General features: G+C 60.6%; 1 protein-coding gene across 1 annotated transcript in view; it reads right to left on the bottom strand.

Moving 5' to 3' along the window:
- RAMP1 (receptor activity modifying protein 1) overlaps window positions 1-15,463 on the bottom strand; it is a 29,228-nt gene extending 13,765 nt beyond the window's left edge. The window contains exons 1-2 of the mRNA XM_024563970.4: window positions 15,296-15,463; window positions 7,408-7,546 (exon numbers count right to left, since the gene is read on the bottom strand). Of these exons, the coding sequence (XP_024419738.2) occupies window positions 7,408-7,546; window positions 15,296-15,347 (191 nt within the window). The 5' untranslated portion in view covers window positions 15,348-15,463. The remainder of the gene's footprint in view (window positions 1-7,407; window positions 7,547-15,295) is intronic.
- Window positions 15,464-19,018: the final 3,555 nt, after the last annotated feature.

Below are 19,018 nucleotides of genomic sequence, written 5' to 3'. Positions count from 1 at the left end.
CCAGCAAGGACGTTTCTGAGAGAGAGCCCTCCTGCAGCGCTCCCTGGGAGGACTCAGAGGAGTTAGGGGTAAATCAGCTTCAAGTAGTTGAATGAAATACTGGGATTTCGATGTCCACAGGAAGCAAAGAATAGCTTACAGCAAGGATGACGGAATGTGATTAAGGAGAAATTTAGTGCTAATCACGGTCGATAAGGGCGGCATAACAACACGGAATCTAAATGCTGTACAAACAGAACAGAACATACATGTAAAAACCGGCTGGAAAAAGAAAATAGAAATGACAAGAAAACGATGAGAAGAGAAGAATCTGACACTCCACGGTCAAGTACACAGAAGCTGGACACACCCAAAGGAGCTGCCGAACAGTGCAGACTCCATGGTCGTTGTGGTGGGAGCCCCATGGAAGGAACCGAACACACCTCACTGCCACGTGCTCGTGGCGCGCTTGCAGAAGGCCGCCACGCGCCAGATCACACAGGAAAGCACCATAGAAAGGCAGAAGCGCCAACCGGCCACGCCTGGCTCTCTGCCTGCGTGAAGAGAAGAGGTTAAGGGCCACGCAGAAGCAGGTGAGAAGGAAAATACACTCACCTAAGGATAAAACTGTCTTAAAAAGAGAGCCAAGGAGACAACTGTCTATTAAGAAAATACAATTTTTTAAAAGAAGGACATATCAAGACCTACAGAAAGTGGTGAATAATATTGAATCTACAGGAAGGAAAGAGGCAAATTAAAAAAAAGATTTTATTAATTTTTAGAGAGAGGGGAAACGAGGGAGAGAGAGTGGTTGCCTCTTGCTCACCCCTTGCTCAACTGGGGATCTGGCCCAAAACCCAGGCATGTGCCCTGACTGGGAATCCAACCGGCGACCTTTTGGATCGCAGGCCGGTGCTCAATCTACTGAGCCACACCAGCCAGGACACAAGTTTTTTGTTTTTTTTTTTTTAATGAAAAAAAGAGGGAAAAGTAAATGATAAAAGTGAAAGCCAAAAATTTTAACACGGCACAGGCGGCCCATTCTCCAGCCTGGGCCCACTTAGTGAGAAGGTGGGCCTCCTCATTTCCCTTTGGTGGGTGAGGTCGCATTGAAACAACAACAACAACAAAAAAAAAAAAAAGGAGGAGAGAAACTTACAGATCCAACGTGACTACACAGGCCATCACACATTTAGGGGGATACCACCTGTCCTGGCTGCTCCTGAGAAATCCAAATGGTGTAGACTGAATAAACGAAGCTGACATAGTAACATCACACAAGAAACAGAAAGCCAGAACTAGCCAATCGTGGAGGCGGACGCTGGAGAGACACATCCCGGGAGCCACCTAGATCTGAGGGTCTTAGGGACCAATTCATTGAAAGTCTCCGGGAACGAATAATTCTCACGCTGCATAAATTATGCCCACCCTTCACTCTGGGTCATCCAGCCCACGCAGGCGGTTCAGCGAAAGTGACTCCAGCCCTAAAAGCTGATTAAGGACAGTCATACAAAGGGAAGCCAGGCGCCGCTAACCAAGCAAAAGCCGTTAAACTCGTTTAGAGGCGGGGAAGCGGAGGTCCAGTGCGGCTGAGCAGTGATGACGTCACAGCGCCCCCCCAACCCCGGGCGCGGCCCACGTGGGGCCTCAGGCTGGGTCGGAGGAGCCCTTTTTTCCACTGATTGCTAACCCGAGGCGCTCGAAGGTAACAGCTGGTCACCCAGGACGCGGGGGCCAGGCTGCCCACGGGGAGGGCTTCCTCTCTCCGGCGCACTGATCCGCGATGAGAGCCGCATTGGTTAGAATCTCAGTTCGACTCCTCGCGCCATTTGGCAAAACGGCCCTTCAGTTCTTTTGGCAAAGCGGGCAGACAATACATCTAAGAAAGCAAGTATCATGGGAAATAGAATGGAAACGAGCCCACTAAGAGCAGGAGGCCTTCTAAAATGTAGGCAACATTGCAAAGCCGAGGCGCGCGCTCCAGCACACAAATAAAAATGAATGGAAACAGAAATCGACTCTGTGCCTTAGTTTCTGTTTCTATTTCAGTTCCTTTCTGTTCACGTGTTAAACACAGCAAGACAAGGAGGTAGGAAATGTTATTCAAGGACTTTAGGCTGGTGGAGGCAGGGAGGAAATAAACTCTAATTCATGTCTTCACGAAACTCCCCGCTGAGTTCCGGAGACCAACGTTACTCCAGAGCCCAGGGCGACCCACTGGAGCCGGAACATGCTATCGCCGCTATGTGACTCCCAGATCTGCAACAACCCAGTCTGTGGAGCAGGTGGCACCGCGCCAACACCGCCGTCCTGAGAGCCGGGCGGCAGGCGGGTGGCGGCGGCCGAATGACCTAGGGGCTGAGCCACCAAGGACAGGCAGCGTGCACACAGACTCCGGTGACCCACGGAGGGGAGACATCCAGAACAAAAGGGCAGACAGCGGCCCTCCACGGTACTCCAGCGTCTGCACGAGAAGGATGAAGAGCACCACCCGATGAGGCAGAAGACAAGAGGCAGCAAAGGTTCCGGGCAGAGAATGTGCCCTTGAGAAAAACCAAGCTGCCCACCACCTTAGGACAAAGCGCCCCGAGGCAGGCAAATCGAGACCAAAGAGGAACTGGCATTTACACCGGTGAAAATGAAAGCTCTACCAACTGGCGACTCACAGACCTATGAAAGAAATAAGTATCTTTGTAGGTTTCTGGCGACATGAATCAGTAGTTGTTTGAAAGGGCGACGGGGCGAAACCTCTAGGAAGTGTGGAAGGTCCGTGGCTTGTGCTGCAGGAACCCCTGCACCAGAACTCTTGGAGAAAGGGGTTGAGAAGAGCAGCAAGGGGGTAGCACAAACATCATTTGTAACAGCAAAAAACCGGCAGTGGCCGAACAGGCCGGATGGAGAAATCAGGACCGCGCACTGGCCCTCCTACCATGGAGCTGGCTGTCCACACCCGGCCGGGGACTGGGAGGCCGACTCCCTGGCCTTGCTGCCCGAAGGGAGTGTGTAGGAGGAAGTGCGTTCTCCATGTTCCGCCTGGGCCAAGAAGCTGGGGGAAGAGGGAACTCAGATCGAAGACTCAGCCGTTCCAGGGTGTGTCCCACAGGGTGTCCAGTGCACAAGTGTTCATGGTGTGCACGGGGCAGGCTGGCTGTGCCCAAACTCCCTGGAGGGCCCCCCACCTGCAGAGTGGACAGGTGTATCCCCGGGCTTCAGGGCTTGGGGGAGGTCGGCCCGTGGACGGATGGATCCCCGGAGACCCGGTACTGGGGCTTTGTGGAGCACGGTGAGTGCTGAGGGCAAAGCCAGCTTTCGGAGGGGCACTGGCTCCAGTCCCCCACCAGGCTGACCTCACCGCACACAAACCACGATGTGCCGGGTGCTGGGCAGCAGGGCACACCCCGTCACCACTGCCTTCTGCCCTCCCCGTGCTGTCCTGCCCCATCCCCTGGTCAGTCTCAGGAAGGTGCCCGTGACGAGGTGAGCTCGCTGGGCCCGCTGTCCTGGACAGCCAAGTCCCATCTCCACAGGCTGACACACCCGCTCCCTGCTGTTGGGGGCGGGTCAAGAGCAGCGCGTCCAAGGGGAGGCAGAGAGCCCTGTCACCGGGACACATCCCACCTGCCTGTCCTTCCTCCCACTCACGCCGGGATCTGCCTAGTGCTGCCCCTCTTCTGGCCTTTCACATTCTGACGTGGAGGCCCGATTTCACCCCCAAACTGAGGAGGCTGCAAAACCGGGCACTTGATCAGTAGACGAGAAAAGACACCCGGCAGGCCCGGTGCTCAGTTCCCGCTGTGTGTGGGGAAGCACCCGTGGCCTCTCCCTGGGCCAGAAGACAGAGACCTGGAGGAAAAGCGATGCCGGTGCCCTGGGGTGTGGGAAGCGGGGGCCTGCACCCTTGTCCCTGGCTTCCGGCGTCCCCCTGGGGAGCGGGCGTGGAGACCAGCACTGTGTACCCAGGCGGATGCCGCTGGCATTTACAGGTCCGGGTGCTTTAGGGCAGAGAGAAGGGGGTCCCAGATGGGACAAAGGGTTCTTTGGGGGCTCACTGACTCTGGTGACTGGGCCGCCTCTGGCATGTCTCCCCCGCCCAAGGTGGTGCCTCAGAGACTGCAGCTGGGCAGGAAGGAGAGGAGGAGCAGACGGGCGTCTGGTCTCCCAAGTCCTCCCCGCACTTCTCTTCTCAGGGGGAAACCTCATGTGCGGTCACCTTAAAACCAGCCACGTCCAGCTGAGCTCCCATTTCTGAGATTCTCCCCGCCCTCACTCTGCTCTGTCTCTCCGCCCGGCACCCGCAGGAAGCTGTCTGGAAATGAGGCTTCCTGATGCCGTATTTTCCCTCGTTCTCTACAGCCCCCCAAATTAGATTGTGTTCCCAGCTAATAAATTCAATTACATTCCATCTCCACTAGCAAGCCAGGGCTGCAGCTGAACGAGCTAGCCCCTGGGACCGTGTGGACCGGGCCGTGTGCAGAGGGCGCCTGCCCCGCTGAACCCCCCCGCCCTGTGGGGACCTGGTGCGGGGGCAGGTCCGACACCCCACGCATGGTCCAACTAGAAAGGGCTCAGGAGTAGACCTGCAGCCACACTCACGCCCGGTGTCTCGGTCCAGGGCTGTTGGAGAGGCCCCCCCACCCCAATTCAAACCAGAACCATACTGGGCTGCAGCCACAGGGCTAATGGTCACTGTGCCCAACCTCGAAATGCAAAGGCAGAGCTGGCCCACGGTCCCATGGCAGGTCCCTGGAGAGTGTCCACTTGACAAGTTTCCATCTCTGAGCGATAACGCACGGCGCTGTGGGGATAAGCCCACGCTCGTGTGCCACGTCCACGTTGAGGTCCTGCCCCGAAGACACTGTGCCAACACCACAAAGACGCACGTGCCCAAGGTCACCCGCCACCGTTAGACCGGGAGGCCCGGGAAGCCTGGCTGCCCCGTTCATGAAAGTGGCTCAGCAGCGAAGTGCGTGGGGTGCTCCCCGTGGTCCCAGTGAAGGAGCAGGCACTGCCATCGGTCACACGTGTCATGTTAGGGAGGGGGGCACGTAAGAAAAAGACGCACACCTGCGCGCTCACACAAAACAAACAGAGGAAGGAAAGGCAGGAACGGAGGAGGTGGGTTACCCGCAGGGAGGGATGGGGATGGGGTGAAGAGCAGGGACCATGTGGGGCTGGGGGTGGGGACTAGGGGTAGCAGCCCCTCCCTTGAGTGTGGCCCTGGCACCCAGAACCCCAGGGTGCTGGTGGGTTGTCTGTGTCAACCTGCCCAGGCTGTGGTCCCCAGTCGCTGAGCTGAACACGGCCCAGGTGTCTAGTGAGCTGGCTGTCGGGAGAGAAGGCAGTCTTGGCCGGTGGGGGCGGCGCCCCACCTGGGCCGTTCAAAGGAGCTAAGGCCAAGTCGAGAAGTTCGGCCTCAAGCAGCAGCGTCTACACCGGACTTGCCCGACCCCACCAACTCGAGAGCCAAGTCCTTGAAATAAATGTTAGAGGTCTCATTCCCTACACCAGGCTTAAAGGGGAATTCACCTACATCCTCACCTTGCCTGTCAGCGCGGTTTCCTTGGTTACGTCTAAATCCCTGCTATGAATATAGGTGTGTGTCTACATTTGTATCTGTGTCTGTATCTCTGTATCTGTTATCTGTCTATGTATCTATCTATCTGTCTTCCACACACTGTTCCTCCAGAAAAGGACCCGGGGCCTCTCGGAGAAGGGGTTGGGGCCGGAAGGGCTCCAGATGAGCCTGGCACCACCCCTCCCCCTGTGACACCAGAAAGTGAGGACGCGCCCCCGAAAGGACGTGCAGGTCAAGGACACCGAAGCCAGGCCGAAGGCGCTCTAGCAATGCAACATACACTATGTAATGTGACATGTCATGTAGCACATGCCACTGACACGCCACGCCACACAGCAGCTGTCATGTGATGTAACATGTCGTGGGATGCAACACACGCCACGTAACATGTCATGTCGCTGGTGAGTGAGGGAGGGCTTTTGCTCCCTCAGTTATCTTGACTTTCTTTTCAACACTGTTTTCTTTTATTGATTCCAGAGAGAGCAGCGGGGAGGGGGACAGGGGAGGGGAGAGAGAGAGAAACACGGGTCCATTGCCTCTCTCGCCTGGGCTCCAATGGGGGGCAACCCGCAAAACCGGAGACCTTTCGCTTTGCAGGGTGACACCCCGGCCACTTAGGCACACGGGCCAGGGCCCGGTTTTCCGTCTGGAATAAAAGGAATTCACTCAGCTGCACCACCGTTCCCAGCTGCGTCAGCACCCGGCTGTGACGACGGAGGGACCTGGGCCTGGGTGACAGTTATTCCTGTTTGCACGCCAGGCCCCGTCGGAACCCGGCGGAGGTGGCTGCGGTTTCTAGTAACGTCACCGCTGCTCCTCCCTAGCGTCACCCTGTCTTCAGCTGGGCGACCGGTTTGCAATCCGGCTACACAAACCCACGATCGCTCACGTGGGGACCGGGACCCAGGGCGTGTCTGTGGATGACAGGGACAGTCTTTCACTTCAACATGGGCCACTCAGCCGAGGCACACGCCAGTGTGCCTGAAGACCAGGCTGTTCCGATTTTTAACAAATTGCCCCCCACCTCCTATTTCTCACCCAGGACTGGTTTTTGTGTTTAGATGAGATCGGGCGCGTTCAGGGTGATAGGGCTGTAGACAAATTTTTCAGTTTAGAAAATATGACCTTGAAGGAGAAGAATGCGGGGACCCTGCTGTCCCCAGGCCTCCCACTGGCCTCTTCATACCATGTTCTGCTCAGGCTCTGGGGGGCTGAGAGCCCGTCCCCTCTGAGGGGACAGGGAGGTGGCAATGAACCCCGACGGGTGGGAAGAGGGGCATTTAGGCAGAAGGACTGAGTCATAAGGGGAAGGGTTCTGTCTGCCTGCTGTGCGGTGGCGATGGGCCAGCCCACAGCGCCAGCCTCCCCGTGACTCCAGGGAGCTGCCAGCTGCGAACAGGATGGGAAGGACAGCCCTGGCCTGACCACAGGGACCAAGCACAGACATCCCTGCAAACCGGGGTGCCCGTCAGCACCTCGGCCCCCAACAGCGCCTGGGCCATGTTGTCTGTGGTCCCCGGACGCCTGCACTTGGATGGGCCACAGGCCTCTCAGGCTGGACACCGCCCCGGCGGGACCATGCATCTCTGCCACTTTGGGGACCCCTGTGCGAGGCCCCAGGCCATCATGAGAGCTCCTGTCCCTCACTGTCCGTGTCCCCCCCTCCATCCGCCATCACCGACCCCTCCCTCCCTCCCTCCCCCCAATCTGCCCCCCACTAGGGTCACATCCCATCACCCTGGGCTGTGGTGAGGAAGCCCTCATGTGGCCCTGAATGGAGTCCTCTCCCCAAACCCTGTGGCCCTGAGGTCCTCCCAGCCACGTCCCTCCCACCGGGGACGCGGGGGACTCACTCGATGGTCTTGTCCCAGTCACACCACAGCGTCGTCCCCACGGCCTCCATTTCCGCCTGGAACGGGGCGAGGCAGAGCTCCTGCAGGAGGGCGCCAAGGCCGGTGGGCTGGCCGGCGCTGGCCGCGAAGAGGTGGCCCACTGCAACGAGAGTGGGGGACGGTCGCCTCTGGCCAGCTGCCCAGCCGTCCAGCCGCCCAGCCGTCCAGCACCCCCGCAGGCCGCAGGCCGTGGCGCCCCTCCCAGGGGCGCGGGGTGGGGTGGCAACCACGGGGTTGAGGGTCCAGAGGAGGACCGCACTCCCCTCGCGCGTGGGGACTGTCACTCGTCCCCAGAATGTGAGGTGGCACTGGGCACAGGGTCCGACACTCACATGCAGTTTCACCCTCACCCGACCTGTTCCCAACGCTTCACAGACGAGGAAACCGAGGCAGCTAGAATGACTCAAGGGGGCTGGGCCCAGGCTCACTCCCAGCGTGAGAAGGAGGAGGACTCACCAGCCCCGGGGCAGAGAGGGGGTCACAGCGACATGTGGCCCTGTCCCAGGGCACTCGGGGCCTGGGCCGCCCCACCCAGCCCTGGAGCCCCCAGCTCTCGTCCCGTGCCTGACAGTGACCAGTGACAACAAGCAAACCAACGGTGACATGACGTGTACTTCGCTCCGGCCTTGGTAAGTGCGTGACCGGAAGTAAGAAGCTGTCACTCAGGCACTGCGCTTTGGTAGAAATTCCCCCTCCCCGAAGCCGGGGTCCTGTGGGGACAAGGGCGAGGGCGTTGGGGACAGGTGCGGAGGGGCCCATGACAGAGGGCACAGGACACCTCCCCAGGTGCTGAGCGCCGACCGCGCCGATCTGCACTGGCTTGAGTTCACACGGGCGTGCACGTGTGTCAGAGCTTTCCGGATCGCACACGTGAGTGTGTCCAGTCGTTCTACGTCCGTCACACGCGATGAAGCTGATTAACGAGGATGCCCAGTGCGGAGGACACGTCCGTCGTGGTGGATGGTCTTTGTCGGCTGCCTCCCGTCCCCTGTACGGTCCACGGTTGCGAACGTGTCGTTTACAGACTATCGTCTCTGTGTTCCGCGCTCTTCCTCCCTGAGAGCCAGGGGAGCCCTTGCTCGGCAGTTTCGGCTGCAGCCGTGAATCACTCCCTGCTCGCCCGCCAGGGCAGCTGGGCGAGGGCCACCCACTTCCAGCCGCAGGGAGCTGCCCTCCCGCCCAGGACCGAGTGCCGGGAGTGTGACGTCACGAGAGCTTGGTTTGAACATGTTGCCCTCAGTCTTCCTCAGCCTGATCTGAAAAAGGAAAACCCAAACCAGGACAACGACGAGCTGAAAAGCAAAAACTCCGTGCCCAGTAAAAACTCCTACTCAACCGTCAAGATCCGGCGAGCTGTCACCTCCTGCGTCCACACGGCACGTGGCCCTGTGACCACGGACCTCAGAGCCTGTGCCTCCCCCAGACCTAGGCTTCTGGTAAGTGTGGGGGTCTGGCAGCACCACAAATGAAGGAGCGAATGTGCTGGGGAGGCGGCCCACTCCTGGCCAGCGACGGCCAACGTTCCGGGTCTGCTGTGGCTTCTAGGAAGCTCTGAGTGGTTTGGGCCTATGATGTGACACCATGCCTCATCGTGGTTCCTGATGAGACCTGTGTCCCTATCAGGAGCCACCCTCTACACTCCTTCTGGAAGCACATTGGTGTCAATGGGTAGAGTGCAGGTCAGGTTTGGGGTCCGTCACAGGCCACTTCTAGAAGTCACACAGCCCCTGAGTGTGGGGCGGGGACGCTCACCTCAGCACCCTGGGGGGAGAGGGTGAGGTCGCCCAGCCAGCTCTCACCAAAGTCTGAGGCCCCTGAGGGGTGAGTCCTGCAGAGGCGCACGGGCCGGGGATCACGAGGCGCCCCCAGAACGCGAGGTCGCCCGAGAACACGGGCCCAGTGGCTTTTGCTCTGCACCCCTGAGGGGCTGGCGTGCCCTGTCAAGCAGGCTCAGCCCCATCTCTCACCGGTGCCCCTGAGGGACACCGCGCCCTCGCAGAAGGGCGAGAGGGTTTTCTTGATTTCATACACGGATCCCCGCAGCTCGCCCATCGAAGTCGGTGTCTGCGTGTTTCCTGCCACACAGTGTGGTGTCCCAGGCGCTGAGAAGCCACTGGAGTCTGGAGACGAAACCCCCACCCCCGGGGAATGAGGGGCCCAGACCAGAGGGAGGAGCTCCCAGCCAGCTGGAGAGCCCCTCCTGCCTCTCCCTGTCATCTGGCGCCCCCCTTGCCCCAAAGAGAATGAGGGGGGCTTTCAGGTTTGTAGCCCTGAGCCAGGAGGAAGGGGCAGGGCCCCCACCTTGGCTGGAGCTGTGCAGGAGCTGGGGGCTGGGCCGCCCTTGCAGGCACCCAAGGGGAGGGAAGAAGGAAAACAGAGCAAGAAGCCAGCTCTGTGGGAACCCGGGACAGGGAGATGGCCAACCACAGAGCAAATGTACAAAAAAGGAGCTTTCTTCTACCCACAACCACCAGCTAGAAAACAGATGGGGGAAGGGTCCCTCTCCAAGTAGGAAAACATCCCAGTCACATCCACTCTCGGCAGCAGCCCAACCCTCACACTATTCCCAGAAACTGAGCAAGCGGTCAGCAGGTGGACGAAGGTGGAGGGGCGGAGGGGCCGACGGCTATTTCTCCGTGCGCATCCTCCCCATCGATCAATGAGTCAATGCAACTGCCACTCAAATCCCAGCAGGTCACCCTCCCAGGACCCCCCCCTCCCCAGGCTCTCGCCCCAAACGCTCCTGGCCGCACCTCTCTTCCCCGCCCCGGGCTTGTGTGGACACCCGCCTACCCGCCATGGTCCCTGAGTGTCCAAGGGGACGTCTACCCCAGCATGGCTGCTGTGGATGGGGCTGCCGGCCTTACAGTAAAAGGAGACACAGAAGATGCCCAGTTCTATCTGAACGTCGGGAAAACACAGCTTTTTTAGTATACGCATGTCCTCAGTATTTCACGAGACCTACTTAAATAATTTGTCACTGATCTGAAATTTGAAGCTGACCGGGGCCCTGGGTCTTAGCCAGAAGCCCCAGCTCTGCCTGGGCCCGGGGCCTGGCTGACCTTGACCGCCACTTCCTCATGGCCCAGGCCCAGTCCCACAACCATCCTTCACTTTCACCTCTGGAACTCTCTGGAGTCTCCACTCCTCCTCTCTGAAACCTCCACCCTCACCCCCCAGCCCCCCAGCCCTGGTCCCTGCCTCCATTCCCGCCTCAGCCCACACTGTGAAGGAGCTGGGGCCCTTATGCCACACTCTGGTCTCATGTGTTTAATACCCTGCAGGCTCCCCTTGGCCCTGGGAGAGAAACGCACGCTGCCTACTGGGTCCTGTGGCCCAGACTCAGGTCAAAGTGTTCCCCTGGCCCTCCTGCGCTCGGTCACAACGGCCAGGCAAGTGCCCGGAGTCCAGGCCTGTGCACCACAGCCCAGGGGGCTGGAAGCTTTTCCTGAACTCTTGGGGCTTGGGTTCAGGCCCCACCTCCACCTCCACGCCCTCAGCTCTTTCTTCCTCAAAAGCAGAGCCATGTACGTGCCTTGTTAACATGGAGCAGGGCCCTCGGCCCCATGGCTGGGCCGCTCTTCGCGTGGGGCTGCCCGGGGCGCCTTCCTTCCAGAACCCTCCCCCGGTCCCACACTGCGTGACCCGCTGTGTGGGAGACCGAGGCCAGCTTCCAGGAGGAACGGCGCTGTGCTTTCCCCAGCGGCCACTTGTCCGCTGCTTTTCCCAGCCAGCAGGCAACCCTATCTCTCCCTATGCGCTGCCCACGGAACCTTCTAGAGGCAGTGAACGCGTGTGCAGGGCGAGTCGCCTGGTGTCCCGGGCACCGAGTTCCTGTCTCAGTGGCCGTTTCCCTCATGTCTCAGGCTGTGCTGTGGGGTCCGGGAGCTGCTTCCACTCCCGCGGACACGCGACCCTGCGGACATGGGACCCTATGGACACGCGACCCCGCAGCCTCCAGTGGTTTGCTTGTTGTCGCCGCCTTTTGCCTTCCCAGGTGACGTCTGGCTCAGGACCCTTCCTGGTGGGCCTGGTGGGTGTGGGGTGCAGAGCCCTGGGGAGCAGGGTGGGCCCCAGAGTGGTGCATGGGGTGGCTGGGGTGGCCCGGGAGGTGGGCGGTCATCACTGTCCTCCAGTCCCTCATGTCTGAGGGACTGGAGGACAGTGAGCAGAGGGCAGAGTGGATGTGGGCCAGGTGGCAGACAAGGACAGCTGGGGCTCTGGTCTCTGGTCCCACAGAATCCACCGCAGGGACCCACACTGGGGAAGGAAGGGGGGGAGCAGCAGGGAGCAGAATAAGGGAGATGCTGCGAGGTCTAGTGAGAATGAAGAGAGAAAGGCCGGCTGGCCACTGGCCGGGGTCCGGGTTCCTGTGGGGTCTTGGCCAGTGCGTCCCAGCCGACCCCGCTCCAACAAGCCGCCTGGGATCTGTGCTTTAAACAAGGATGGAAGCGCTGTCTCTCTAAGTCAAAGAAAATACCGAAATGGAAAATCTTAGGGGAGAAAAGCGTTTCCAGGGACAACAACCCCTTCATTGTGCTCCGTGCTTGCTCCCCCACGGTGCCGACAGAGCCCTCCCGGTTCTCTAGGAGCCTTGCGCAGTCCGAGGTCGCCCTGCCCTGAGGGGGGGTGTTGGTGTGAGGCACCCCTCTGGGGGCTCGAGGGGGGAGTTGGAGGCCCAAGGGCACCTGGGGAGTGGTGGCTGGGGATGGGGCAGAGTCCGGTCAGCACAGTGGTGGTCTCTTCACCCACCGGGAAGAAGGGGCAGGGCAGGCAGGCGGCACAGGCCCGGTGTGCATGCTAAAGCCACAGCGGCCACCGCGGCCACCTCCCCTTCCCCCCCTGAGGTCCTGCTCGCCCTCCTCGGCCACAGCATCTCCCCCTTCACGGGGTTTTCCCTGAGTCCCCAGGGCAACCAGAGGCCCTTCTCAGAGCCCACGGAGGTCAGTGCCTGCCACCACCAGGCACTGACCTGTGAGGGACCCACTCAGCTCAGACATGGCGGGGTCACGGGGTTGAGAAGTGCACGCACCCCAGGGGCTCAGCCTAGGGGCTTGACGGGGGTCAGGGGAGGTCCGTCTGGTCACAGGCAGGTGCCCTGTCCCTCCATGGCTCACGGGCCCGGCCCGGCAGAGAACAGAGGGTGCAGCCCGCGTCCCATGCTCTCCCTGAGGCAGCCCTGGTGGCAGGCCAGGGTCCATTGAGGGGAGAGCCCACATGAACCTAGGGACAGAGAGGTTCTGGCTGGGAGAAGGGGACGCTGCACCCCACTCGCATCACCCCTCCCGGGCGCCAGTTTGATGGAGGAGAAGCTGCGACATGCTTCACCAGGGCAGGGGTGGGGTGGGGGGACCAGGAGGAAGAGACTTTCCTAGCGAGCTATTTGCCTGAAGAAAGGGTTCGAGGTCAACATTTGCTGGACGCACTGCTGACCACCACATCCTTGGGGACACGGACGTTTCTCAACAGCCCTGGCCTGCGACCAGCCACACGCATACTGACTGGCATGTGGCTGTGGAAGGGAGACAAGAATCCAGAAACTTCTCCCTGCAGGGAAAGTCCACACACACACTGAGCTGATTAGCAAACAAGACTCCTTTGGATTTGGGCTCCGGGACTGGAAGTGCCTTGGACCGGACGCTGCACGGCAGCCCGAAGTGGCCAACGCACCCCGCTTCCTGTGATGTCCCGGGGGCCACGGTGACCCTCGTGTAGGCAGAAAGTCAGATCTTTCTGAGATTACAGCAGCCTGGAAAGTGAGCCCCCACCCCCAGCGCGGCCCCCAGGGAAGGTGCGCGCTTCCCGGGACAGGCGACGGGAGTGCCCCTGGGCCAGCCCTCCAGAGTGGCAGGAGGCTCACGGGAGCGGAGCCTGCCACGGCGCCGTCCCACCGAAGGACCCCCGCGTCGTGTGGCAGCGTCCTCTCTTCTGACCGACGAGAAACGGCTGGGCGGCTACACACACAGCTCGCGAAAGGCGTGTGGGCTCCGAGCCTTCTGTAAACAGGAGAGTGTGCACCAGGCCCAGAGCGAGAAGACGCCTCCCAGATGGGAGACCTTCACGACCACGCGCAGGAAGCAAGCAGATTGAGCAAGAGAAGTAGCCTGATTGTAAACACCACCACAGATGAGTTCCTGCACCTACGGACAGACTGGCGTACTTCAAAAAACATCCCACCGCGCCCTTCCGGATAGCGAGGTCTTCCTCACCAAGGAGACCTGGCTGAAGACACAGCTCGGGCAGGAAACACTGCGTGCTCCATATTCTCCTAATTACTGCTGGGCTCCAACGACAGGAATTTACTAATAACCTCATAAAGTCGTGTTTATTTTTTCCAAGATGCAACATTAGCCAGGCCCCTCAGAATAATTCAAGTTTACAGAAGCTTGGACCTGCACCAGAACCTGTCTCGCTTTCTTGGTAAACAAGGAAGGCCTTTCTTGCACGCACGCACAACACGCTGTTTTATTTACACACGCTTCACAGGGCGCAGCCGCTGCACGCCACAGGGAGCGTCTGTTCACGCGAACAACAGCAACCAACACCAGCACCAAAAAGGACGGGCTGAAGTAAAGAGAAACACTCATGTCTTTAGAAACCAAAACAGTACGTGCCCTGTCAAGCCATGCGGATCCTAACACAAAAGAAGAGAATAATATTATTTTAAGATTTTGCTTTACGCATAACTTCAGCCCAAACACTTAAGTGGCAAGGTCAGTTTTCAGATGGTACTGCATTGATGCTGAGGGTTTCCTGTGGATCCGACGCCCCTTGGCCAGGTTTATGAATAGGGAGAGCCCCAGAATGGCAGGGTGCCTGGGCTGTCCTCAGCCCCTTGCCGCCAGGGTCTGGGCCACCTCCAGGACAAGCCACCCTGCCCCCAGCTGCTTGCCCAGCTGCCAAAATAGCACGGGGGTCACCCCTTCAGCAGTACCAGCAGGTGCTTCTACCACACCACCCTTTCCGGGGAAAAGGTCTTCCCGGGCCCGCTGGGTTCTTCCACGTCAGTGACCCTTTAGTTCATATTAAGAGGTATCTACATCCACGGAGTCCGAAAGCTAAAGCCACTTAAAAAGACTCCTTAGCGTTTTATGAAAACTGTGGACAGGGAAGTGAAGGTGACAATTTTCTTTTTAAATTTTTCTAAATCTGTTGACAGGCCTTGTCCTCCCTGGGTTTCAGCTTAGAATCTGTCCCAAACAGGAAGCGGGGCACGTTCTGCCAGCTCGCCCCAAGGCGCTCTCTTAGAACGGCCGTCAGCCAGAAGCGCAGCCGCTCCCGAGCGAGCAGAAGGAGCTGGGGAAATGCCCCCATGTCAGCCGGCCCCCTTCCGCAGACAACCCTGGGGGTTCTGTGTGCGAATCGGCAACTACTGTGGGTTAGTGAGGTTTTCGGTTTCCGCTGATCTCGGGACAAAGGGTCGTGGCTCTGATTCCCAAACACCAGTCTGCCCGGTGCTTGCTCCCACACTTTGTCCACACGCGGTCGCCGCAGCTCCAGCGGGGGCACAAGGGTGTGAGCGGGGGGCCTGCACGTCAAGGTTTTCCTCCTGAAAAGCGGCCACTCCCTGGGTGCCGGGGAAGGCGCCTCGTGCTTTTAGGAACTCCCCGCCCCCTGCGAGGTCCCCCAAGCTGCCGCTCTTGGCGCAGCCCTCCGCGGACCCCCGCCCGTGCCCTGGGACCTCCCGTGAGCCGGAGCCACCGGACCCGGACAACCGGTCAGCAAAGGGCACGGTCGAGGGGTGCACACGGTGCGCTCACTGCACCCGCCCCCTCTCGAGAGCCCCGGGCGCGTGGGTGAGAGGCCACAGCGTGGTGGGGGTCGGGTGGCCGGGACGGGTCCTACTCACCCAGGAGCAGCCAGAGGCTGCGCTGCGAGAGGCCGCGCAGGCCCGGGGCCATGGCGCGCTGCCGAGCGGAGTGGAGCCGAGTCCGCCCGCCGTGCGCCCCGCGGAGGTCTGAGCCGCTGGGCGCCGGGGGCGGGAGAGGGAGCGGGCGGGAGGCGGCCAGCCCGGCCCAGCGCGGCTCCTCGCGTGGCGTAGGCCCGGCGGGGGCGGGGGGACGGCAGTGAGCGCCGCCGAGCTGGGTGCGGGGCCGGCCAGCACCTGCCGCCCGGGCACCAGGAGGAAGCTGCACCAACCAGGAGACCCGACCCACGCGAGTCGCCCCGACAGTGCGGGGCGAGCGGTGTCGCAGCCCGGGGAGGGCTGCGCCCGACCGACCCGACGGTGATTGCGGCGCTGTGGGACCCTGCCTGGGGGCTGTAGGCTGGGGCTCCGGGGAGGCGGGCACTGCAACCAACGCCCTGGCTCTCCTGAGACGTTCGCCGAACGACGGACACCTTAAAAACCAGGCACGGGCTCCTCGACAGGGCTCCTCGGTCCCAACCGGAGCACCATTCCCCTCCACTCCCCGGGTTCTGGCCATGCCTGCCTGGGGCGGCGGTGTCTCAAGGCCAAGACCACCGTTCCCCTCCCACCCCTGTCCGCGGGCCGGGGTATCCCGAGGCGGTGAACTCTCTTGGAGCTTGGGGAGGCTCATAGTAATCAAAAAAGGACACGGGGACCTCGGGGACTTGGAGTCAATGCTGGGACCTAGGGATGCAGAGTGGCCTGGAGGGGGGCGGGGCACGCAGCAGGCGCGCACCAAGGCCCCAGGGCCGGACGGGCCGGAGGGACCCGGCTCTTTGCCCCTGCGCCGGCCCAGCCACGTGGACTGGCCAGTAAGGAGCAGCCAGGAGGCTGCGAGGGCTCGGGCGCAGTTCCGACCCTGGACCTACGTAGACGCGTGACTGCGTTGGATCTGCCTTGCCGGTGGTCTGCCCGGCGTCTGGGTGGGGAACTGATGGGGCGTGGGGTGGGGGGGTGTGCTCGGTTGTGGAGTGATCAGAGAGGGGCTCCCTGGGTGACACCGGGGAGCCCGGGGACCCTGGGGGCGCAGCAGGTGTCCTGAGGCAGGTCGGACCAGGAGACCTCCGCTGCGCCAGGGGGGCGCGGAGCACTTGAGTCACTTTATGCCGGTGCTAGTGAGCCGTCCGCTGCTCTCTGCTCCCAGCGCCGTCCGCACTTCCGTCGCTGAAAAGGGCACAGCGGCCAGGAGCCAAGGAGCGTTTCCCGGCGCTAAATGCGAGGGTGCAGAGCCACCTGCCGTCAGCCTGGGGAACGGAGGCAGCGGGCAGCCGCGTGGCGCACCTTCTCCTGAACACAGGCGGGGCGGGCGCTCAGGGGCCCCGCACGTCCTGGGCGCCGGGTCTGGGTCCGTGGGGTGGGGGTGGGGGTGCGCGCTGTAGATCAGAACCTCCTCGGCCACCCGGCGGCCGGCCCCCCGTCCCCCGTCCCTCCTGTCTCCCACACACTCGAATCCTACTGTGCGCAGGACTGTGTGCTAGGTAGGCCAGGCTGACCCCGCTCTTCCGTGGGTGAAGCTCCTGGGGCCACCGCCCACACCTGCACGGCGACCTGCACGCCCTGGTGCGGGCCCAGACACAGGGCTGCTCCCGCTCAGCTGTGGTGTGAGACAGCTTAGGTGGGGCGGGGGGAAGGGCACAAGGGGGCTGCGGGCAGAGCCAAGGGGCAGTGCCACGCGCGAGTGGCAGTTTGGAAGTGTGGCCTGGCCCTGGGCCCGGTCCGCCGCAGAGGCCCCTCCCCCGGCTGGAGCCCGCTCTCACCCCCGGGGCGCCCCTGCTCCTGGACCCCGCACCGCGCCCAGCAGGAGCGCTTTGCAAGCTGCCCTTTGCAGCTCCACCCCATTGTTCTAGGTCCTGTAAACCGTCAGGTCAGGGAAGCTGAGCGAAGGGCACCCATGAACTCTTCGTACTGCTTTTGCACTTACTCGGGACTGCGTGTGTGTCTGTGTGGGGAGGGGGAAAGGGAGAGGAATTCATTTCTGAAACCGTCGACGATGTGGCTAACTTTTCTTTTCCGTGATCCTGCTGGCTTGAGTTATCACTGGTAGTCGCGGCCCGCTGCACCCCAGCAGCGCCGAGGCCGGTCCCAGCCGTCCTCAGAAGACGCGACACTTGAAAAGCAGCACAGACGCAGGCCTGCAGGCGACCTCCGAGCCAGGCGAAGCCCCGGCACAGGAGGCTGCACCGCGGTGCACAGCCCGCCGCCCTCTTCGTGCACCGTTAGAAACCGGCCGCCTTTGGCTCTCGGCTTCCCAGCAGTACCACGGTGGGCGCGCTCTGCCCCCTCTGGGGAGCGTGACCCTCAGCCCTGACCCCCAGCCCACTGCGAAGACACAGCGCTATCGCCTTTACGTGACACCCACCGCCACACGTAAGGGCTGTGCGCTGAGCCAAACCTCAGGCAGGCGAACGTAGAACCTGGGGACAGCCTCACATCCCCCGGGGTTTTCTAGAGATGAGGATTATGGCCGCGTCCGTCTTCTGTTGCTGGTGTAACACACGATCGCAGACTTGGCAGCCTTAACACACACGGATGTCCTGTGTTACACGTCCAGAGGTTGCAAGTCTGACACATCTCACCAGGCTACCATCAGATGTCAGCTCTAGGGGACAATCGGTCCCTTGCTTTTCCCAGCTTCTAGAAGCCACCCGCATTCCCGGGTTCTCACCCCCCCCCCCCCCCGCCCCCAAAGCCAGCAGCAGTGGGGAGGGGCCTCCTCAAAATGCCTTTTCTCTGGTTTTCTCTTCGGCCCACCCAGATAATCCTGTCATCTAACTGCTCTGCTTCCAGGCCGGCCCCGAGGCCCTGACTCTGCCGCCAGAGCGGACACTGACGCACGTTTCCCGTGTGCCTGGCAGGCGAACCCCGGAGCAGCAGTGACGTCAGGCGTGGGCTTGCTGCCGCAGAGCTCGCGCTTTAAGAAACCACCTGCTACAGCGAGCTTCTCGGCCACGTGTGCCAGCTCCTTCGACCAGAACTGATGCTGGCATCCGGCAGAGCCACTTCTGCTGCGAGTCCCAGGGCACTCACGACACCCCGGGTCTCTCGTTATCTGCGGACACAGCGCCTGTGCCGTCTCTCTGCTCCAGACGGCTGACATGCTCCTGGGTGTCCCAACAGAGCCGAGAAAGGCCGGCCGCGGCAATAACGCGCGCTAGAACGATCTGAAGCTCTGCTAGTCCGGGCTGCAACGTTACTCCAACGCTACTCGGACTGTAGCCTTTTAATATAAATAACCATAAAATTTACTTGTAGGAAGAAATTTTCACAATCCTAAGATTCTACTAATTTGATGTATGGCCACTACCAATGAGACTCAAAGTTTTAAGTTTTAAAATTCCTGACAGACATTTGGGCTGGATCTTAAGACAAATTAATACATGAACCAAAACAAAAAGTCCAGTAAGAAAAAGAAACTCTGGGATCCCGGGGTTGGATGTGCAGCCTGCCCCTGCGCGCGCCCCGCGTGAGCCCTGGGAGGCTCATTCACACGTGGAAAAGGCCATCACACCTGCAGGAAGTATCACACTTACAGTCATACGGTAGATTCTGCCTTTATTAAGTGTAAAAACATGAAATGTAAATGATAAACGGGCCACTTTAAATCAAGTGATACCAACAAAATATTAAATGCTCTAAATATTGTAGACATTTGGAGAAAATACA

This window comes from Desmodus rotundus, chromosome 2 (genome assembly GCF_022682495.2).
Source record: "Desmodus rotundus isolate HL8 chromosome 2, HLdesRot8A.1, whole genome shotgun sequence".
NCBI lineage: Eukaryota > Metazoa > Chordata > Mammalia > Chiroptera > Phyllostomidae > Desmodus > Desmodus rotundus.
Note: the sequence above shows the minus strand (reverse complement) of the source record. Positions and strands in the feature narration are given on the sequence as shown.